This window comes from Oncorhynchus tshawytscha, linkage group LG03 (assembly GCF_018296145.1).
Source record: "Oncorhynchus tshawytscha isolate Ot180627B linkage group LG03, Otsh_v2.0, whole genome shotgun sequence".
NCBI classification, from domain to species: Eukaryota; Metazoa; Chordata; class Actinopteri; order Salmoniformes; family Salmonidae; genus Oncorhynchus; species Oncorhynchus tshawytscha.
In genome coordinates this window covers 44,920,510-44,943,064 of record NC_056431.1, presented here as the reverse complement: position 1 = coordinate 44,943,064, position 22,555 = coordinate 44,920,510, and the positions used below count along the sequence as shown (strand labels likewise).

The window sequence follows — 22,555 nt, the reverse complement described above, 5'->3', positions numbered from 1 at the left end:
TCAAATCCAGCCCACATATATTTGTGTAAAAATGTAGTTGTGTTGTAGCAAGAGTGTATTAAGCTGCAGGGATGGATAGTGGAGAACTGGAGATAGAGGGTTACACACACACACACAAACAAAACAAAACACTCACCCAGAGCCACTACACACACGCACCCTGGGCAGCCTGACCTGGTGTAAACACAGGTTAGAAAAATGTATATTTCCTGCGGTGGCCTCCCACCTCGTCCTCCCAGACTACATCTGTTTTGTTTGATACACAAAACCCAGTGAAACTAGCTCCATTTGTCACGCGGTGATTGTGGGCAGACAAACCGGCCTGTCCTCGCTCAGATAGCAGACCCAGCTGTTATTAATCACAATTACAGAGTGGGCCTCGCACCGAGAAGCTGCATCAATATCCCCTCTCCCCCTGGCCCCACACCCCCTGCTCAGCCCCCCTGCTCAGCCCCGGGTGGCCGGCTGGCCCACCGATTGGAGGTCAGTAAATACCGGGCGATAACACCGGCATCATTTACCCTGGCCTATTGCCTTCCAGTATTAGCAATCTTCTAATTTTTAACCTTCCCCGCCTTCAGGAGAAATTGTGATTTAATATCGCAGCTGATTCACTGCATGCTGTTTCTGACAGGCGTGATGAATAGCCTAAAGTGATGTATGAAAACGGCCAGGCGGATGGCAATATAGATAAGGTAAGGTAGCCATTTGGGTTAGCCCTGATAGGGTACCAACAGAGCCGTTTTCCCCCCTCGCTCCCCTGCTCACGTTTCATTTGGCCCGTGTTGAACAAAAGAGCCACGGCAGACTGTCTGCACTGTGGGGAAGTTTGGACGCCCCAAGGAAGCAATGAAAGGTCTCCTCCTAGCCAAAACAGAGGGTTTCAAAAGACTGTTCTGTGCCTGCTTTCTTACATAGAGCAGCATACCGAAAGAGCCTGTCAGACTACCCTAATGGGACTTCAAACCACTGCCCTGCCACCCATCTCTAAGTGAGGAGGCAGGGCAGTAGTATGAATGTTGGCGGGTTTTGGAGCCAAAAGGAACGGTGCCAAAGCGTGCTGACATGTTTAGATGTAAGGGTACTTGTAGATGTAGGGATGTTCACTTGACTGTACCTCCGTGGTGGTGCGAGAGGCTTCCTCCATTGGCTAGGATCTCCTCTCTAGCGGCGTGCTAGGAATGGACAACAGACGACACACATCAATGAACCCCTCATTTCCACAATGACTATAGTCACCCTTAACTACGGTGGTCATGCATCCTCCTGAGTGGTGACGGTTAAGAGTTTCAGGTCAGAAATGATGCATGTCTGTGAGTGGGTAGCTAGTACATATTTGGAGTGCTCCGTAGATTTACCTCCACTCGTTCATATGTATGTACTGGGTCCGCCAGTCCTCTGTAGTTGAAGGCAAAGTAGAAGTAAACACACGCGCCAGCGTCATAGGTCTGAGTCACTCTGCAAGGCAAGAGGAAAGGGTTTCAACATGACTGTTCACAACAGAGAATAAAAGGCTGGGTTGGGTTCTTAAATGCTTTTGTCCACACGTGTCCCACTGCAATCTCTCTCCACATGAATCCAAAGAGAGCATCGTTTAGTAGAACCAAAATCCATTTTCTAACAATAAATCTCTCTCTCTCTCTCTCTCTCATATGAATCGGAGAGCAGACGGATGGAGCCGAGAGGCTGGTGTTTTCTCGTGAACCTCTGACCCCAATTCTCCCTCATGTTTTCTAAGACACGGAGGAGATGCGCTGGATCAGTCACCTTTAATAACATTCCATTATCAGGACATTGAATGGCCATCAGCACACTTTGATTGGATTATCTGAGCTACATTTACAATGGTTCAGGACACAATATGCCTCAACACTGGCTGTCCGCAACTGGCTAAAAGATTGTGCTTTCACATGAATACGCAAAACAAGAAATTATAATAATAACTGACATTTTGCACAGTTCAAAAGATGAATACTATTTGAAAACGTTACGTGCTTCCTTTTAAGAAGTGCAGGGCTAATATGATAAAATGCTCGATTCCCTTATCATTAAACATTTATTGGATATTAACCATCTTAGTAGGCATGTGCATATTTACTATAACTCTAACCAGGGCAAAAAGATCTGCATTGAAAATTCAACCAAACCCTTATCAATGAAACACTGTGCTTCAGGGAAAGGAAACACCAGTACAAGAGTGTGTTGTTTTTCTCTAGCCCCCCCGTCTCCTCTGTGTTTTTCTCTAGCCCCCCCCGTCTCCTCTCTGTGTTTTTCTCTAGCCCCCCCCGTCTCCTCTCTGTGTTTTTCTCTAGCCCCCCGTCTCCTCTGTGTTTTTCTCTAGCCCCCCGTCTCCTCTCTGTGTTTTTCTCTAGCCCCCCGTCTCCTCTCTGTGTTTTTCTCTAGCCCCCCGTCTCCTCTCTGTGTTTTTCTCTAGCCCCCCGTCTCTTTTGAGGAGTTGCGGGAAGAGCTGTTGTTCCTGTGACGTGGCCCATCGCTCGGAGGGTGTACTGGCTTCTAGAGGTTAAATGGGCAAATCAATCATGTGACAGACTGCAGGCGGGAAATAAATGGCTGAAGCCTAATCAGGTTGGGGCCTAATCTGTCCACAGTGAGCAAGGAGCAGGCAGTCTGTGCGTGTGTGGCCAGGTCACACAGGGAAGGTCACACAGGACTCCTCTCTTGCCTGCGCGCGCACACTACTGGCCCACTCATAGCAGGGAACACGTTTTAGAAGACCTAATCATAGGATATGATCAACCACACCGGTCAAATATGTACACAAGTTGAATCATGGAATTAGAGATGCAGAGGTACATGTCGAGGATTTTTTTTAACATGATCTCCTCGATGTCAGCAAGTGTGTTGTCGCTCGGAAACCAAGACGGCTGAAAGGTCTCCTCCTAAACGTACCTGCAGGAGGTCAAGGGTTGAAACTGGACCCCTCGCTCTTTACACTCTCGGTTAATACGCTCTTTGACATTCCGGCAAAGGTCCAACACCCTGAAGAAAGACAACAGGAGAGAGAAACAAAGACTAGCAGACTGTTAGGACATGTTGAAAGCCCTGTCTGAGACCCAGTAATGCACTATATAGGGAATAGGGTGCACAGCCCCATGATTTAACCCAGTACGACAGGTGGAGCTGAGCTGTCGAGAGTTATGTGAAGAGAAGGCCTCTGGCCCTGCACTGTGGGGTACACAGACAGAGACAGACAAGGTGGAGAACCTCACACCATTATGGAGACTGTAGTGCTAGGTATTTGTAGCTGGGAGAGACTGGCTCACTCTGTTCTCTAATGGCCGTCACTCCCAGGCATGTGCAGCCTAGTGTGGCGAGATGGAGGAGGAAGAGGGGTAATGAGCCCTGAACATATGCTCGCCCGCTAACCCCCATCAGGCAGTCTACACAGTGGGGTGCTGAGCACGCGTGTGTGTTGGTGTCCGTGTGTGTGTGTGTGTCTGCCCGTGTGTCTGTGAAAAAAAAAGGGAGGGGGGGGGTGTACTCTCCTGAGATATCGCTTTAAGGTGCAAGGGAGTCCGTCATTTTTTGTTCATGTGTGGGAAGAACTGTGTGGTTTCATTAATGGGAAGGTTTTTTTTTACACTGAATTTCCAACACTGTATGTTGGATATTCATGTTCAATCTCACACCCAGCAGCACACATGAATGCATCACACTGGCCATGTCTCCCTCTTTCCCTGTCGCGCCCCCCCTGCACAGAGTCAGGCTGGGGCTGGAGAGGCAGTCTTCCCTCCCACGCACAGCCAGTTAATGGAGGGAGGAGGCAGGCATGAAGGTGAATGTCAGAGAGGGAGTGGGGGTTGAGATACTTGTCTTTGGGGCTCTTCAAACTGACTATGTGGGAAGAGAGCGATGTCGAATTGTCACACCAGTTCAGAGACACTCGTTCATTCACAAAGGTTAAACAAGCTGCCATCTTTGTCTTTACCTGTCCCAAGGCACCGATGTCTCAAATGATTCTGCGACCACGTAGTAGTCCATCCCCAAGTCCTGTTAAATAAACCGCAAGACAAATGCTGAAGTAGAACATAATAGCACGGGGCTTGGATTTGAGAAGGGGACAATATATGATCAAATAAAATAACTATTATTGGAAGTCAAATAAAAAAAAAGAGGCACACAATATAGCTTAGTGTTTCACACTTCACGTGAGGAAAAGAGCTTTTCACTGTCAATTTCTCATGTCCAGATTCCTCGAATGACAACATGACATCCCTGGCTGAACAGAGGCGCCAGATATCTCAGAGGTCACATTCTGCAGCCTTTGTGTGCATGTTCCTTCTATCCTATCAGCTGACAGAGGTCTCTATCTGCCCCTGTGAGCAGTGCCCCCCCCCCTCCCTCCCTCCCTCCCTCCCTCCCCGAGCTGTCTCTGGACACTAGGAGAGTATGGCAGAATAGAGGAGAAGAGGGGAGAAGTGACCCACCCGGAGGTAAGCGATGACGAAGGTCAGAATGTAGCCTCTCTGTCCATTGTCCTCTCCAGCTGCCAGGCCCCTGGAAAAAGATAAGTTAATATTTAACAGGTTCCTTTCTGGCCCTGTCATCTCTCCCTGACCACAGCTGCCTGTGATGCTCATCAGTACCATTCACTGCCACAATGTTCAAATCAATGATTGCCGCTCTGTGCCTCCCTGCGGGTCAACCACACATCCATCACCCACCACGGGTAATAACATGTTCAACCAACAAGCCAAATTAAATCAGGACGCACTCATTAAGAAATCACTGAATTGATTTACCTGTAATTTTCTCCCCAAATGTCTTAAAACCAGAAGACAATATCCCTTACAGACCCAACCAATCGATCACAGGCTCTCGACAAGTGATGATGAAATGATGGAAAAACTAAAACAACACGCTGCCTGGTAGGTGAGGCCTTTTCAATGATTAAACTTGTGAATCGGTCAGGATAATACCTGAGGGCACAAAGCCAGTGACCTGAAGAATGGACTGGAAGCTGTGCACTGGGCCAAGGAGCAACACTAATACACAATCCATAGGGTCACCAAGACAATAACGGTATTTCTCATGGGTCCAGTGTTTTCATGAAAGGTTTATTTATGATGACTAGGTACAGAGCGGATGAGGCGTGTTCAGGGGGATGAAGTAGTGAGTTATTTCCTACAGTATGTTCCGATTCCTCTTTAATGGTGTGGAACAGTGTGGTTCCGGTCAGGGTGGGACCCCCAGCCCAGCGTAGGCCCCCAGGCACCTCAGTCATGGGCCTTACAGCACGGCTTCATCGCCAAGTCCCTACTCGCTGACCTCTGTGGCACTACACACGACAACACACTTTTGTATATGTAATCGATTACTTTGTGCCTTTCAGTTGTATACGGGGTTGTTAGAAGAGCGAAGGAATGTCTCCAGAATTCCACGAGTGCAGATGAATTGAACATGTTGGGGAACTATGAGGAACCCAGGTTTGTTGCTATTGTAGTTAAGGTGCACACATACAGAATGGAGAGATAGCATCCCTTTCAGGCTGATAGATCACTTATTTCCACCAGGGCCTCTATTGATCTGCCTCACAATCAATCAGAATAGCCCCCCCCACACACACACCACCAAAGTAGGTCTGACAGGAGGACGGCCACAGGTGATCCATCACACTGCTCTTTATACTTGGTCTTAGATTGGTTCAAAACACACCACCTTCAGCCTGAGGGGCCAAGCTCTTCCACTATGGAAATGGAATGCCTCTAAGCAAGGCCTAAGGCAGATTTCTCACAATGAGGAGTGTACCAGGTACCAACTGTGGTTTTGTCTTGTGTTGTATGTAACCTGTGCACTGAAGACAGTCTCCCAGAATAAAAGGGGGGAATTTAACCCTCACAAATTTAGGATGCATGTTGGGTAACATCTGCTGACCTGAGAGAAGGAAATGGGGGCTACTTACCCAAATGTTGCAGCAATGTCGTAAACTTGTTTTTCGTGCTGCAAGACTCTCTCGCGGTCCCCTTCGAACAGCAGGGTGGCAACAACCAACTGGTGGGGGTCGAAACCTTTGAACTGGGAAAAAAACAGGGAAGTAAAATTGGTTTAACCCTTTCCAGGAAGTACAAATGACGTACAAAAGAGAAATGAGGAGTAGTATTTCTGCCAAATCATTAAGAATTACCTTGGTGATGTAGAATTTCTTTAACCCTTCCACAAAATTTGTGAAAATGGACGACACTTGAGGTTTCAGGGCATGACCTGTAGAAACAGAAGGGCCAAGTCCCTTAACTCAAAAGCCAAGTGGACCTCTGTCTTTTCTCTTTTGGACAATACAGTTTAGAGGAACTACCGATATCGTTTATTCACACATTTGGTCACACTCAGCCCACCCATCTCCTGCCTGTTTCCTCCAGGACTAACATGGCAACTGAGTCACATTTTTTTAGGTGTGGAAACAAAAGGAGCAAAATAAATGGTAACATTTGAATAACTTTACAAGTGCCTGCGACAGGGACAATAAATCAGTGGGTTTCCGAGGGGAAGTGGGCTTGACACGGCCATATCCGTCTTCCTCAGCCACCGCACGTTTTGATTTATTCGTGATCGGACACACAAAGCGCCTGTGGACAAGCTAAAGTGAGGGTCTGGAGCCGATGGGATGGTTATCAATCACAGTGGGGTAGAGTCCTGGGTGACTCTGTGGAGACTGAACACTTCATTTCTTTCCCCTGCGTCTCACAGTCTCTTCATCACTTAGTGTTCCAATTGTTTCCATTCCAAATTTGATTGTGGGTCTTTAGGTCTCCCGCAGCCATCACGCTCATTAAATTAAATACTCAACGACCAGAGAGGAGAGGGATTATACATACAGTGTGTCATTTCCCACCCAGTCTGCCTTTTGCATTTAATGCATGTCAACGGCTAACAAGCACTTGCCATATTCATCATACTAGCGTATTGAGATAAGTGGCCCCTATATTTTATATTTTTTTACTTTGTACAATTCGGAAATGAGCAGGCCCATTGAATACATCAGATCCCTTCACTCAGCAGCCAGGGGAATTAAAAGGGAAGGCAACCCAGTAAACAAAAACTGGTTCTGTGAACATTCCCAGAACATTCATTAGATTGCCCCCAAAACGTTCTAATAACACCAAAACGGTACAGGTGTGCTGATGATTATACAGTGTTTGTATAAAACATTTGCCTGATGTTGCAAGAACATTTACAGAACACATTGTTACATTACCTGGAAACCTCATAAAAAAAACGTTCTGGGGTGGTTGTTACAGATGTTGTGCACAACATTTCAGTGGATGCTAGAACATTCCAAGAATATCTCATTTAAAAAAATTAAAAATTTTTTAAACCAAAAACATTTGAATTAGATAAAATCCTAACTAGAACTTAATGAGAATGTTCGCTAATATCCTGGGAATGTTCCCAGTTCGCTGGGAAGGCACTAATAAGTCCAAGAAGGTATCCTATCAGTCCAGACTGAGGTTCAGTTATTAGTGAGAAACCTGGTCGCTTCATCTTGCCTGCTTAATGCTAAGAAGTGCTCACTCGGTGAAAAGTGGGAATATAAGGGAGACTAATGAGATCCCAGGAGACTGAAGAACTTTACAAAGATGTCGGGCACCAACGCCTGATACATTCCCCCAGACCTCGAGAAAAATATTGTAAAACTTCAATATAACAACTGCTTAATTGTTGCCAAGGTCATTTTTCATTGGGCTTCAGTCCACGAGTCGTGTGTGTGTGTATGTGTGTGTGCAGCTAGATACTCTGCTGAAATAACGCTACATTTAACTTAATGCAATGAGGCAGACAGGCAAAAAGCATACAGGAAGAAACGTTGCCAATGCTGCATTCTTTCCTCAAATGGATTACATTTGGGGGGGAAGCCTCACACAAAACCAGGCTAAATGGCAATTAAAAAGAACATCAGATTCAAGGAATTAGACCATTTTCAAAATACAATGATTGAGCAGAAAGACATGGCATAGACTCAAGCTGGGAATTGCCGGGCACCTCGCGATATGATATTATCACGATACTTAGGTGCTGATACGATATATATTGTGATTCTACATGCATTGCGATTCGATACTGTGATTTTATTGCGATTCCATGTTCCAAACATATTCCTCACCATATGTCTGCTGCAGTGGGACAGAGAGAGACATGAGAAAACGAGTTTTGATCAGTCATAGAAATAAAAGTGCTGAAAACAAACGGTCTCCCTATTTAAAAAGAAGACTGAGAAAAGGCTATGAAGGAGTTTTGGTGCAGGTACAGCCAACTAAACGCAGAAATAATATTGTGTTATTGTCAAAACGATGCAATATATCATCCCGATAATATCCCCCCCCCCCCCCATCACTAGAAGGTACTAGCATGTTCCTCAGATTCCAGCCTTGTCTGAGAAAGGCTACAGAGGGGGGTGAACTGTGGAGGGAACTAGAGGGAATTACTTAGAAATGGAAACCAGGTCAGCCACACAGCACAGGCCGCATGTGGAGCCAGAGAGCATGTCGGGCACCAACGCCTGATACATTCCCCCAGACCTCAAGAAAAATATACTTCACTTTGAGCTCCCGTGTTAAACAAAGTCACACTGAGTGTACAAAACATTATGAGGTCTTTCCATGACAGACTGACCAGGCGAACGACATGATCGCTTATTGATGCCACTTGTTAAATCCACTTCAATCAGTGTAGATGAATTGGAGGACACAGGTTAAAAGAAGGAATTGTTAAGCCTCGAGACATGGATTGTGTATGTGTGCCATTCAGAGGGTGAATGGGCAAGACAAAAAAGATTGAAGTGCCTTTGAAAAGGGTCTGGTAGTAGGTGCCAGGCGCACCGGTTTGTGTCAAGAACTGCAACGCTGCTGGGTTTTTTTACGCTCAACCGTTTCCTGTGGTTATCGAGAATGGTCCACGACCCAAAGTACGCCCGTCCAACTTGACACAACTTTGGGAAGCATTGGGGTCAACATGGGCCAGCATCCCTGTGGAACACTTTCGACACCTTGAAGAGTCCATGCCCTGACAAATTGAGGCTTTTCTGAGGGTAAAAGTGGGGTGGGGGTGCAACTCAATATTAGGAAGGGGTTCTAATGTTTTATACACACAATGTAGATTCCTTTGCAGAGATGAAATGGCAGGGTTTTGAATGATGACTTACCAAACTGAAACTGTTCGTTATCCATGAGCCGGATGGATGCAGGTGCACACCTCTTGGGGGGGGGGAAGTATAATTTAGGAGCATGTTTCATTTTATTTTGTGAACATTTCCCCATCCCACACTTTATTCTAGTAATTTCCCGAGTGAAAGTTGAGCCTGCATTACTTTTCGTAATTTAGAGGAAAAACCTTTCAAATGACATTTGTCACACAATAATACACAACCTGTAGACATGAGCAGACATTCCTGGTAGTGTGTGGATCCCTGTCCATGAAAAGCCACGGCTCAATGGTCGATACCTTAAATTGTGTGCTATACTAGTGTACCGACTCAACTCAGTTCTGTTACGAACGGAGCTGCACAAATCATATGCTTGTAGTCATCGATAATGGTTGCATCAGCACTGCCCAGTAAGAGTGAAAAGAGGTAGCTTATTCGTTATTATGGTCTTCATTATCATTCAAATTAATTCCTTCCCAGAATTGGAGATCTGCCCATCATTAACTGACCCCTTTGTTTGTACACTACAGTATTGCATTGATCTGCACTGTTCAATACCTGCATAGTTTAGCTACTGTTCTCATTGTTATTATAATGTGGCCTATAGGTTACATTGTACAAACACTCAACACAAGATGGTAATGGTCTTTACCTGCTTGGCTACCTCTCGTAAGCAGGCCACTCCCGCCTCAAAGTTTGGGAAGACCACCGAGCCGTACTTCTGGTACTCGGGGATTGGCCGGATCTTCATCGTTACCTCGGTAACCACACCAAGAGTTCCTAGGGGAAAACACAAGGGAACACACAATAGAAACCGAGCTTCTCACGCAATAACGATTTCGAAACAATAGCCTGACATTGGTTTGGGGTTAGGTTTGATTGATAATTGAAGCGGTAATGCCGGACTTAACCAACTGGGTTGGTGACGACCAGTGGTGTAGTTGAGGGTAACCACATGTAAAACGCAGTTTCCACACCTTTGAATTTTTTTTGGTGCAAGCGTTCATCCACCTGGTTTCTTTACCACCACATCACTGGTGGTGACCTGTGTGTCACCTTTCACCTCTTGTGATCTGGTTTCATGCTGCTCACAGGAGACCAAATGAGATTTATCGAGGAAATAAAAACAGGTCCATATCAAAGGAAGGCCAACACCAGGCGCCCATTACATGTCGCCCAGGGTTCCCAGCTAACCTCTGACCCCACAAAGTATCCACTGTGTCTGTAGCTTTTACGTGTCATGTTCCACGTAGAATTTTCTCTGCCGCAAGAATGTCTATGTCCAAAATGGACCCCTATTCCCTTTATAGAGCACTATTTCTTATCAGTGCCCATAGGGCTTTGGTAAAAAGTAGTGCACTATTGAAGGAAGAGGGTGGGACGCACTAGTCCCTTAAGGAAGGTTCTCTATCAAAACAGACAACGCCATTTCCCGTGTTTCAGAAAAACTAACAAAGAGGTTGTAGAAAAGGATGACAATTTGAATGCAGATGCACGTTATTGACATGGACGGACTCCCAAATGGCAAACTATGGACAACTAATGAAACTAACTACGCAGTAAACACACCAATAAAGGAATCCTGTTTTGCTTTGCTCTGTTTACAAATCCCATGGAGAGTATAGATGCAGTACCTGGCTCTATAAAACCTGAACGGTGGAAAGGATTGTAAACAAAGACTTGATCTTAATCCCCTTAAATAGTGATAACCAAAACGTGATTTTCCATTTAATATATTGTTGTTAATTACTATTTCCATATAAAAAAACAGATGTCTTGATAATGGCTAAATGAGTGTTTATGAACGTTGGCTAATTTGAGAAAATATCCACAATAATTACATACTGTCAGGTCAAGTTGAACCATACATTGTCTTGGTCTATTATTGGCTCTGAATTCACACGTTTCCTCAAAATAAAATCATCAATAACATTTTTTGAAATCTCAAAAATACAGAACCTTTTCCTTCAGATGAATCTGTAATTCTGTAAATGTGTACTTGACTGATGTAATGGGCATTAGTGTTGTCCCATTGAGATGGCATGTAGTCTGTACTGCCAGATCCATTAAGGGCTGTCCTGTGCATGCCAGGGCCGTTAATGAGCCCTTTAATGTGACACTACATGCCACATGCTGCTCTCTAGTGGCCCAACCGAGAACGTGACTCCATCATCACCCCTCGGCACATGCCTTGGGCCTCCTCTCAGGGGCATCGTCACACCCACACTCTGGTGGAGGTAGAACCCACAGCACAGAGACGGAGCGAGAGAAAGCAAGAGAAAGCGAGTGAGCGAGAGAAGGAGGGAGGGAGGGGGAGCGAGGGAGGGAGTGAGACGGAGGGAGGGAGTGAGACGGAGGGAGGGAGTGAGACGGAGGGAGGGAGGGAGGAGGCGGAGGGAGGGAGGGAGGAGGCGGAGGGAGGGAGGGAGGGAGGCGGAGGGAGGGAGGGGGAGGCGGAGGGAGGGAGGGAGGGAGGCGGAGGGAGGGAGGGAGGCGGAGGGAGAGAGGGAGGCGGAGGGAGAGAGGAGGCGGAGGAGAGAGGGAGGCGGAGGGGAGAGAGGGAGGCGGAGGGAGACGGAGGGAGGGAGGGATGGCGAGGGAGGAGCGAGGAGACGGAGGGAGCGAGGGAGGAGCGGAGGGAGGAGCGAGCGACGGAGGGAGGGAGCTCAACTGGAGGGAGGGAGAGAGGACGGAGGGAGGGAGAGAGAGCGATGGAGGGAGCGAGCTGAGGAGGAGGGAGGGAGCGACGGAGGGAGGCGGAGGGAGAGAGGGAGGCGGAGGGAGAGAGGGAGGAGGAGGGAGAGAGGAGGCGGAGGGAGAGAGGGAGGCGGAGGGAGAGAGGGAGGCGGAGGGAGGGAGGGAGAGGGAGGAGCGAGGAGACGGAGGGAGGAGGGAGGGAGGGAGGAGGGAGGGAGGGAGGAGGAGGGAGGGAGGGAGGGAGGGAGGGAGCGACGGAGGGAGGGAGCGAGACGGAGGGAGGGAGGGAGCGACGGAGGGAGAGCGACGGAGGGAGGGAGGGAGGGAGCGACGGAGGGAGGGAGGGAGGGAGCGATGGAGGGAGGAGGGAGCGACGGAGGGAGGGAGGGAGCGACGGAGGGAGGGAGGACGACGGAGGAGGGAAGGGGGGGAGCGACGGAGGGAGCGAACGGAGGGAGGACGGAGGGAGCGACGGAGGGAGCGGGCGGAGGGAGGGCGGAGGGAGCACCGGGGAGGGAGGGAGGAGCGACGGGGGAGGGAGCGACGAGGAGGGAGGGAGCAGCGAGGAGGGAGGGAGCGAGCGACGGAGGGAGGAGGAGCCGACGGGGGAGGAGGGAGTCACGGAGGGAGGAAGGAGCGGAGGGAGGGAGGGGAGACGGAGGGAGGGAGCGCGGAGGAGGAAGGAGGAAGCGACGGAGGGAGGGGCCAGAGACGGAGGGAGGGAGGGGCAAGAGACGGAGGGAGGGAGGAAGAGAGACGGAGGGAGGAAGGGGCCAGAGACGGAGGGAGGGAGGGAGCGAGCCGGAGGGAGGGAGCGAGCGACGGAGGGAGGGAGCGAGCGAGCGACGAGGAGGGAGCGACGGAGGGAGCGAGCGGAAGGAGCGAGCTGGGGAGGGAGGAGGGACGGAGGAGGAGCTGAGCAAGCTTAATGGAGGGAGGGGCGAGAGACGGAGGGAGGGAGGAGCGAGAGACGGAGGGAGGAGCGAGAGACGGAGGGAGGGAGGGAGGGGCTAGGGAGACTGACGGAGGGAGGGAGGGAGGGCGAGACGGAGGGAGGGAGGGGCGAGAGACGGAGGAGGGAGGGAGGGAGGGAGGGAGAGACGGAGGGAGGGAGGGAGGGAGGGAGGAGCGCGAGACGGAGGGAGGGAGCGTGAGACGGAGGGAGGAGCGAGACGGAGGGAGGAGGGCGAGACGGAGGGAGGGCGAGACGGAGGGAGGAGGGAGGGAGCGCGAGACGGAGGGGCAGACGGAGGGAGGGAGGGAGGAGCGCGAGACGGAGGGAGGGAGGAGCGCGAGAGGGAGGGAGGAGGGAGCGAGACGGAGGGAGGGAGGAGGGCGAGACGGAGGGAGGGAGGAGCGCGAGACGGAGGGAGGGAGGGCGAGACGGAGGGAGGGAGGGCGAGACGGGAGGGAGGGAGGGGAGACGGAGGGAGGGAGGAGGGCGAGACGGAGGGAGGGAGGAGCGAGACGGAGGGAGGAGGGGAGAGGGAGGGAGGGAGGGCGAGACGGAGGGAGGGAGGGGAGGGAGGAGAGACGGAGGGAGGGAGGGAGCGTGAGACGGAGGGAGGGAGGGAGGAGCGCGAGACGGAGGGAGGGAGGGAGGAGCGCGAGACGGAGGGAGGGAGGGAGGGCGAGACAGAGGGAGGGAGGGAGGGCGAGACGGAGGGAGGGAGGGAGGAGGGCGAGACGGAGGGAGGGAGGGAGGAGGGCGAGACGGAGGGAGGGAGGGCGAGACGGAGGGAGGGAGGGAGGCGAGACGGAGGGAGGGAGGAGGGCGAGACAGAGGGAGGGAGGGAGGGCGAGACGGAGGGAGGGAGGGAGGGAGGGCGAGACGGAGGGAGGGAGGGAGGAGGGCGAGACGGAGGGAGGGAGGGCGAGACGGAGGGAGGGAGGGAGGGAGGGCGAGACGGAGGGAGGGGAGGGAGGGAGGGCGAGACGGAGGAGGGAGGGAGGGAGGGAGGGCGAGACGGAGGGAGGGAGGGAGGGAGGGAGGGCGAGACGGAGGGAGGGAGGGAGGGAGGGAGGCGAGACGGAGGGAGGGAGGGAGGGAGGGAGGGCGAGACGGAGGGAGGGAGGGAGGAGGAGGCGAGACGGAGGGAGGGAGGGAGGGAGGGAGGGAGGGCGAGACGGAGGGAGGGAGGGAGGGAGGGCGAGACGGAGGGAGGGAGGGAGGGAGGGCGAGACGGAGGGAGGGAGGGAGGGAGGGCGAGACGGGAGGGAGGGAGGGAGGGAGGGCGAGACGGAGGGAGGGAGGGAGGGAGGGCGAGACGGAGGGAGGGAGGGAGGAGGGCGAGACGGAGGGAGGGAGGGAGGAGGGCGAGACGGAGGGAGGAGGGAGGAGGGCGAGACGGAGGGAGGGAGGGAGGGAGGGCGAGACGGAGGGAGGGAGGGCGAGACAGAGGGAGGGAGGGAGGGAGGGCGAGACGGAGGGAGGGAGGGAGGGCGAGACGGAGGGAGGAGGGAGGGCGAGACGGAGGGAGGGAGGGCGAGACGGAGGAAGGGAGGGAGGAGCGCGAGACGGAGGGAGGGAGGGAGGAGCGCGAGACGGAGGGAGGGAGGGAGGAGCGCGAGACGGAGGGAGGGAGGGAGCGCGAGACGGGAGGGAGGGGGAGGGAGGAGCGCGAGACGGAGGGAGGGAGGGAGGGAGGGAGCGAGACGGAGGGAGGGAGGGCGAGACGGAGGGAGGGCGAGACGGAGGGAGGGGAGGAGCGCGGAGGAGAGGGAGGGAGGGAGGGCGAGACGGAGGGAGGGAGGGCGAGACGGAGGGAGGGAGGGCGAGACGGAGGGGAGGGAGGGCGAGACGGAGGGAGGGAGGGCGAGACGGAGGAGGGAGGGGAGACAGAGGGAGGGAGGCGAGACAGAGGGAGGGAGGGCGAGACAGAGGGAGGGAGGGCGAGACGGAGGGAGGGAGGGAGCGCGAGACGGAGGGAGGGAGGAGCGCGAGACGGAGGGGAGGGAGGGAGGAGCGAGACGGAGGGAGGGAGGGCGAGACGGAGGGAGGGCGAGACGGAGGGAGGAGGGAGGGAGCGGGAGGGAGGGAGGGAGGGCGAGACGGAGGGAGGGAGGGAGGGCGAGACGGAGGGAGGGAGGGAGGGCGAGACGGAGGGAGGGAGGGAGGGCGAGACGGAGGGAGGGAGGGAGGGCGAGACGGAGGAGGGAGGGAGGGAGACGAGAGGGAGGGAGGGAGGAGGGCGAGACGGAGGGAGGGAGGGAGGGAGGGCGAGACGGAGGGAGGGAGGGCGAGACGGAGGGAGGGAGGGAGGGCGAGACGGAGGGAGGGAGGGCGAGACAGAGGGAGGGAGGGCGAGACAGAGGGAGGGGGAGGGAGGGAGGGCGAGACGGAGGGAGGAGGGCGAGACAGAGGGAGGGAGGGCGAGACAGAGGGAGGGAGGGCGAGACAGAGGGAGGGAGGGGGGGAGGGAGACGGAGGGAGGGAGGAGGGAGGGCGAGACAGAGGGAGGGAGGGAGGGAGGGAGGGAGGGAGGCGAGACGGAGGGAGGGAGGGGAGACGGAGGGAGGAGGGAGGGCGAGACGGAGGGAGGGAGGAGGGAGGGCGAGACGGAGGGAGGGAGGGAGGGCGAGACGGAGGGAGGGAGGGAGGAGCGAGACGGAGGGAGGGAGGGAGACGGAGGGAGGAGGAGAGGGGAGAGGAGCGAGACGGAGGGAGGGCGAGACGGAGGGAGGGCGAGACGGAGGGAGGGAGGGAGGAGCGCGAGACGGAGGGAGGGCGAGACGAGGGAGGGAGGGAGGGAGGAGCGCGAGACGGAGGGAGGGAGGGAGCGAGACGGAGGGAGGGAGGAGCGCGAGACGGAGGGAGGGAGGGAGGGCGAGACGGAGGGAGGGAGGGAGCGGAGGGAGGGAGGGAGGGCGAGACGGAGGGAGGGAGGGCGAGACGGGAGGGAGGGAGGAGGGCGAGACGGAGGGAGGGAGGGAGGGCGAGACGGAGGGAGGGAGGGAGGGGAGACGGAGGGAGGGAGGGCGAGACGGGGGGAGGGAGGGGAGACGGAGGGAGGGAGGGGGCGAGAGGGAGGGGGAGACGGAGGGAGGGAGGGAGCGTGAGACGGAGGGAGGGAGGGAGGGCGAGACGGAGGGAGGGAGGGAGCGAGACGGAGGGAGGGAGGGAGGGGAGACGGAGGGAGGGAGGGCGAGACGGAGGGAGGGAGGGAGGGCGAGACGGAGGGAGGGAGGGCTTGAGACGGAGGGAGGGAGGGGAGACGGAGGGAGGGAGGGCGAGAGGGAGGGGAGACGGAGGGAGGGAGGAGCGTGAGACGGAGGGAGGGAGGGAGGAGCGCGAGACGGAGGGAGGGAGGGAGCGCGAGACGGAGGGAGGGAGGGAGGGCGAGACAGAGGGAGGGAGGGAGGGCGAGACGGAGGGAGGGAGGGAGGGAGGGCGAGACGGAGGGAGGGAGGGAGGGAGGGCGAGACGGAGGGAGGGAGGGAGGGAGGGCGAGACGGAGGGAGGGAGGGAGGGAGGGCGAGACTGGAGGGAGGGAGGGAGGAGGGCGAGACGGAGGGAGGGAGGGAGGGAGGGCGAGACGGAGGGAGGGAGGGAGGAGGGCGAGACGGAGGGAGGGAGGGAGGGCGAGACGGAGGGAGGGAGGGAGGGAGGGAGGGCGAGACGGAGGGAGGGAGGGAGGGAGGGAGCGAGACGGAGGGAGGGAGGGAGGGAGGGAGGGAGGGCGAGACGGAGGGGAGGGAGGGAGGGAGGGAGGGCGAGACGGGAGGGAGGGAGGGAGGGAGGGCGAGACGGAGGGAGGGAGGGAGGGAGGGCGAGACGGAGGGAGGGAGGGAGGAGGGCGAGACGGAGGGAGGAGGGAGGGAGGGCGAGACGGAGGGAGGGAGGGAGGGAGGGCGAGACGGAGGGAGGGAGGGAGGGAGGGCGAGACGGAGGGAGGGAGGGAGGGAGGGCGAGACGGAGGGAGGGAGGGAGGAGGGCGAGACGGAGGGAGGGAGGGAGGAGGGCGAGACGGAGGGAGGGAGGGGAGACAGAGGAGGGAGGGAGGGAGGAGGGCGAGACGGAGGGAGGGAGGAGGGCGAGACGGAGGGAGGGAGGGAGGGAGAGACGGAGGGAGGGAGGGCGGGAGGAGGGAGGGAGGGAGGGAGCGCGAGACGGAGGGAGGGAGGGAGGAGCGCGAGACGGAGGGAGGGAGGGAGGAGCGAGACGGAGGGAGGAGGAGCGCGAGACGGAGGGGAGGGAGGGAGGGAGGGAGCGAGACGGAGGGAGGGAGGGAGGGAGGGAGCGCGAGACGGAGGGAGGGAGGGCGAGACGGAGGGAGGGCGAGACGGAGGGAGGGAGGAGCGCGGAGGAGCGCGGGAGGGAGGGAGGGCGAGACGGAGGGAGGGAGGGCGAGACGGAGGGAGGGAGGGCGAGACGGAGGGAGGAGGGCGAGACAGAGGGAGGGAGGGCGAGACGGAGGGAGGGAGGCGAGACAGAGGGAGGGAGGGAGACAGAGGGAGGGAGGGCGAGACAGAGGGAGGGAGGGCGAGACGGAGGGAGGGAGGGAGCGCGAGACGGAGGGAGGGGAGGGAGCGCGAGACGGAGGGAGGAGGGAGGAGCGCGAGACGGAGGGAGGAGGGCGAGACGGAGGGAGGGCGAGACGGAGGGAGGGAGGGAGGAGCGCGGGAGGGAGGGAGGGAGGGCGAGACGGAGGGAGGGAGGGAGGGCGAGACGGAGGGAGGGAGGGAGGGCGAGACGGAGGGAGGGAGGGAGGGCGAGACGGAGGGAGGGAGGGAGGGCGAGACGGAGGGAGGGAGGGAGGGCGAGACGGAGGGAGGGAGGGAGGGAGGGCGAGACGGAGGGAGGGAGGGAGGGAGGGCGAGACGGAGGGAGGGAGGGGAGACGGAGGGAGGGAGGGAGGGCGAGACGGAGGGAGGGAGGGAGGGGAGACGGAGGGAGGGAGGGCGAGACGGAGGGAGGGAGGGCGAGACGGAGGGAGGGAGGGAGACGGAGGGAGGAGCGCGAGACGGAGGGAGGGAGGGAGGAGCGCGAGACGGAGGGAGGGAGGGAGGGAGCGAGACGGAGGGAGGGAGGGAGGAGCGCGAGACGGAGGGAGGGAGGGAGGGTGCGCGAGACGGAGGGAGGGAGGGAGGGAGCGCGAGACGGAGCGAGACGGAGGGAGGGAGGGAGCGCGAGACGGAGGGAGGGAGGGAGGAGCGCGAGACGGAGGGAGGAGGGAGGGAGCGCGAGACGGAGGGAGGGAGGGAGGGAGGGAGGGAGGGAGCGCGAGACGGAGGGAGGGAGGGAGGGAGCGCGAGACGGAGGGAGGGAGGGAGGGAGCGCGAGACGGAGGAGGGAGGAGACGGAGCGAGGGAGGAGACGGAGGAGGAGCGCGAGACGGAGGAGGGAGGGGAGCGAGACGGAGGGGAGGGAGCGAGACGGAGCGAGGAGCGCGAGAGGGAGGAGGAGCGAGACGGAGCGAGGGAGGGAGACGGAGCGAGGGAGGAGACGGAGCGAGGGAGCGAGACGGAGGGAGGGAGGGGAGACGGAGGGAGGGAGGCGAGACGGAGGGAGGAGCGAGACGGAGGGAGGAGCGCGAGACGGAGGGAGGGAGGGAGCGAGACGGGAGGGAGGGAGGGAGGGAGCGCGAGACGGAGGGGGAGGGAGGGAGCGCGAGACGGAGGGAGGGAGGGCGCGAGACGGAGCGAGGGAGCGAGACGGAGGAGGGAGCGAGACGGAGCGAGGTAGAGCGAGACGGAGGAGGAGCGAGACGGAGCGAGGAGCGCGAGACGGAGCGAGGAGCGCGAGACGGAGGGAGGAGGGAGGAGCGCGAGACGGAGGGAGGGAGGGAGGGAGCGCGAGACGGAGGGAGGGAGGAGAGCGAGACGGAGGGAGCGCGAGACGGAGGGAGGGAGCGCGAGACGGAGGGAGGGAGGAGACGGAGGGAGGAGCGCGAGACGGAGGGAGGAGCGAGACGGAGGGAGGGAGGGAGGGAGCGAGACGGAGGGAGGGAGGGAGGGAGCGCGAGACGGAGGGGAGACGGAGCGAGGGAGCGAGACGGAGCGAGGAGGGAGGGAGCGAGACGGAGGGAGGGAGAGCGAGACGGAGGGAGGGAGCGCGAGACGGAGGGAGGGAGGGAGGAGCGCGAGACGGAGGGAGGGAGGGAGGGAGCGCGAGACGGAGGGAGGGAGGGAGGGAGGAGCGCGAGACGGAGGGAGGGAGGGAGGGAGCGAGACGGAGGGAGGGAGGGAGGGAGCGAGACGGAGGGAGGGAGGGAGGAGCGCGAGACGGAGGGAGGGAGGGAGGGGAGCGCGAGACGGAGGGAGGGAGGGAGGGAGGGCGAGACGGAGGGAGGGAGGGAGGAGCGAGACGGAGGGAGGGAGCGAGGGAGCGAGAGGGAGGGAGGGCGAGACGGAGGGAGGGAGGGAGGAGCGCGAGACGGAGGGAGGGAGGGAGGGAGCGCGAGACGGAGGGAGGGAGGGAGGGAGCGCGAGACGGAGGGAGGGAGGAGGAGCGCGAGACGGAGGGAGGAGCGAGGGACTGAGCGCGAGAGGGAGGGAGCGCGAGACGGAGGGAGGGAGGGAGGAGCGAGACGGAGGGAGGGAGGGAGGAGCGCGAGACGGAGGGAGGGAGGGAGGGAGCGAGACGGAGGGAGGGAGGGAGGGAGCGCGAGACGGAGGGAGGGAGGGAGGGAGCGAGACGGAGGGAGGGAGGGAGGGAGCGCGAGACGGAGGGAGGGAGGGAGGGAGCGAGACGGAGGGAGGGAGGGAGCGAGACGGAGGGAGGGAGGGAGGAGCGCGAGACGGAGGGAGGGAGGGAGCGCGAGACGGAGGGAGGGAGGAAGGAGCGAGACGGAGGGAGGGAGGGAGGGAGCGCGAGACGGAGGGAGGGAGGGCGAGACGGAGGGAGGGAGGGAGGAGCGCGAGACGGAGGGAGCGCGAGACGGAGGGAGCGCGAGACGGAGGGAGGGAGCGCGAGACGGAGGGAGGGAGGGAGCGCGAGACGGAGGGAGGGAGGGCGCGAGACGGAGGGAGGGAGCGCGAGACGGAGGGAGGGAGGGAGCGCGAGACGGAGGGAGGGAGTGAGCGCGAGACGGAGGGAGGGAGGGAGCGCGAGACGGAGGGAGGGAGGGAGCGCGAGACGGAGGGAGGGAGGGAGCGCGAGACGGAGGGAGGGAGGGAGCGAGACGGAGGGAGGGAGGGAGCGCGAGACAGAGAGAGAGAGAGAGCGAGAGACAGCGAGAGACAGCGAGAGAGAGCGAGACAGCGAGAGAGAGCGAGAGAGAGCGGAGACGGAGGGAGGGAGGGAGGGAGCGCGAGACGGAGGGAGCGAGGAGACGGGGAGGGAGGGAGGGAGGAGCGAGACGGAGGGAGGGAGGGAGCGAGACGGAGGGAGGGAGGGAGGGAGGAGCGCGAGACGGAGGGAGGGAGGGAGGGAGCGCGAGACGGAGGGAGGGAGGGAGGGAGGGAGGGAGCGCGAGACGGAGGGAGGGAGGGAGGGAGCGCGAGACGGAGGGAGGGATGGAGGGAGCGCGAGACGGAGGGAGGGATGGAGGGAGGGAGCGCGAGACGGGAGGGAGGGAGGGAGCGAGACGGAGGGAGGGAGGGAGGGAGCGAGACGGAGGGAGGGAGGGCGAGACGGAGGGAGGGAGGGAGGCGAGACGGAGGGAGGGAGGGAGCGCGAGACGGAGGGAGGGAGGGAGCGCGAGACGGAGGGAGGGAGGGAGGGAGCGCGAGACGGAGGGAGGGAGGGAGGGAGCGAGACGGAGGGAGGGAGGGAGGGAGCGCGAGACGGAGGGAGGGAGGGAGAGAGCGAGACGGAGGGAGGGAGGGAGGGAGCGAGACGGAGGGAGGGAGGGAGGGCGAGACGGAGGGAGGGAGGGCGAGACGGAGGGAGCGAGGGAGGGAGGGAGCGCGAGACGGAGGGAGGGAGGGTGCGCGAGACGGGAGGGAGGGAGGGCGAGACGGAGGGAGGGAGGGAGCGCGAGACAGAGAGAGAGAGCGAGACAGAGAGAGAGCGAGAGACACAGAGAGACAGAGCGAGAGACAGAGCGAGAGACAGAGCGAGAGACAGAGCGAGAGACAGCGAGAGAGAGCGAGACGGAGGGGGGGCGAGACGGAGGGAGGGAGGGAGCGCGAGACTGGAGGGAGGGAGGGAGGGAGCGCGAGACGGAGGGAGGGAGGGAGGGAGCGCGAGACGGGGGGAGGGAGGAGGGAGCGCGAGACGGGGGAGGGAGGGAGGGAGGAGGGCGAGACGGAGGGAGGGAGGGAGGGAGGGCGAGACGGAGGGAGGGAGGGAGGGAGGGAGCGCGAGACGGAGGGAGCGCGAGATGGAGGGAGGGAGCGAGACGGAGGGAGGGAGCGCGAGACGGAGGGAGGGAGCGCGAGACGGAGGGAGGGAGGGAGCGCGAGACGGAGGGAGGGAGGGAGGGAGCGAGACGGAGGGAGGGAGGGAGCGAGACGGAGGGAGGGAGGGAGGGCGAGACGGAGGGAGGGAGGGAGGGAGGAGCGCGAGACGGAGGGAGGGAGGAGCGAGACGGAGGGAGGGAGGGAGCGCGAGACGGAGGGAGGGAGGGAGCGCGAGACGGAGGGAGGGAGGATGCGCGAGACGGAGGGAGGGAGGAGGGCGAGACGGAGGGAGGGCGAGACGGAGGGAGGGAGGGAGGGCGAGACGGAGGGAGGGAGGGCAAGACAGAGAGCGAGAGACACAGAGAGCGAGAGAGAGAGCGAGAGAGAGAGCGACAGAGCGACGGACAGAGCGACGGACAGAGCGACGGACAGAGCGACGGACAGAGCGACGAGACAGAGCGACGGACAGAGCGACGGACAGAGCGACGTGACAGAGCGACGGACAGAGCGACGGACAGAGCGACGGACAGAGCGACGGACAGAGCGACGGACAGAGCGAGGGACAGAGCGAGGGACAGAGCGAGGGACAGAGCGAGGGACAGAGCGAGGGACAGAGCGAGGGACAGAGCGAGAGACAGAGCGAGAGACAGAGCGAGAGACAGAGCGAGAGACAGAGCGAGAGACAGAGCGAGAGACAGAGCGAGAGAGACAGAGAGAGAGAGAGAGCGAGAGACAGAGAGAGAGAGCGAGAGACAGAGAGCGAGAGACAGAGCGAGAGACAGAGAGAGAGCAGAGAGAGACAGAGCGAGAGACAGAGAGACAGAGCGAGAGACAGAGAGAGAGAGAGTCTGCTCACACATCAGAGAGAGAGAGAGAGAGCGAGAGACAGAGAGAGAGCGAGAGAGCGAGAGACAGAGAGAGAGCGAGAGAGCGAGAGACAGAGAGAGAGCGAGCGAGCGATAGAGCGAGAGACAGCGAGCGACAGAGCGAGCGACAGAGCGAGCGACAGAGCGAGCGACAGAGCGAGCGACAGAGCGAGCGACAGAGCGAGAGACAGAGCGAGAGACAGAGCGAGAGACAGAGCGAGAGACAGAGCGAGAGACAGAGCGAGAGACAGAGCGAGAGACAGAGCGAGAGACAGAGCGAGAGACAGAGCGAGAGACAGAGCGAGAGACAGAGCGACAGACAGAGCGACAGACAGAGCGACAGACAGAGCGACAGACAGAGCGAGAGACAGAGCGAGGGACAGAGCGAGAGACAGAGCGAGAGACAGAGCGAGAGACAGAGCGAGAGACAGAGCGAGAGAGACAGAGCGAGAGACAGAGCGAGAGACAGAGCGAGCGACAGACAGAGACAGACAGAGCGACAGACAGAGCGAGAGACAGAGCGAGAGACAGAGCGAGAGACAGAGCGACA

General features: G+C 58.6%; 1 protein-coding gene across 2 annotated transcripts in view; it reads right to left on the bottom strand.

The window, feature by feature from the left end:
- The window catches only part of LOC112245953 (alkyldihydroxyacetonephosphate synthase, peroxisomal), a 45,876-nt gene that overhangs the window by 4,767 nt on the left and 18,554 nt on the right, over positions 1 to 22,555 (bottom strand). Inside the window, exons 11-19 of one of the 2 annotated variants that reach the window (XM_042317380.1) lie at positions 9,810 to 9,937; positions 9,158 to 9,209; positions 6,146 to 6,222; positions 5,924 to 6,036; positions 4,449 to 4,518; positions 3,950 to 4,011; positions 2,911 to 3,033; positions 1,359 to 1,458; positions 1,118 to 1,175 (exon numbers count right to left, since the gene is read on the bottom strand). In XM_042317380.1, the coding sequence (XP_042173314.1) occupies positions 1,118 to 1,175; positions 1,359 to 1,458; positions 2,911 to 3,033; positions 3,950 to 4,011; positions 4,449 to 4,518; positions 5,924 to 6,036; positions 6,146 to 6,222; positions 9,158 to 9,209; positions 9,810 to 9,937 (783 nt within the window). The remainder of the gene's footprint in view (positions 1 to 1,117; positions 1,176 to 1,358; positions 1,459 to 2,910; positions 3,034 to 3,949; positions 4,012 to 4,448; positions 4,519 to 5,923; positions 6,037 to 6,145; positions 6,223 to 9,157; positions 9,210 to 9,809; positions 9,938 to 22,555) is intronic. The other variant, XM_042317386.1, reaches the window with a different exon arrangement.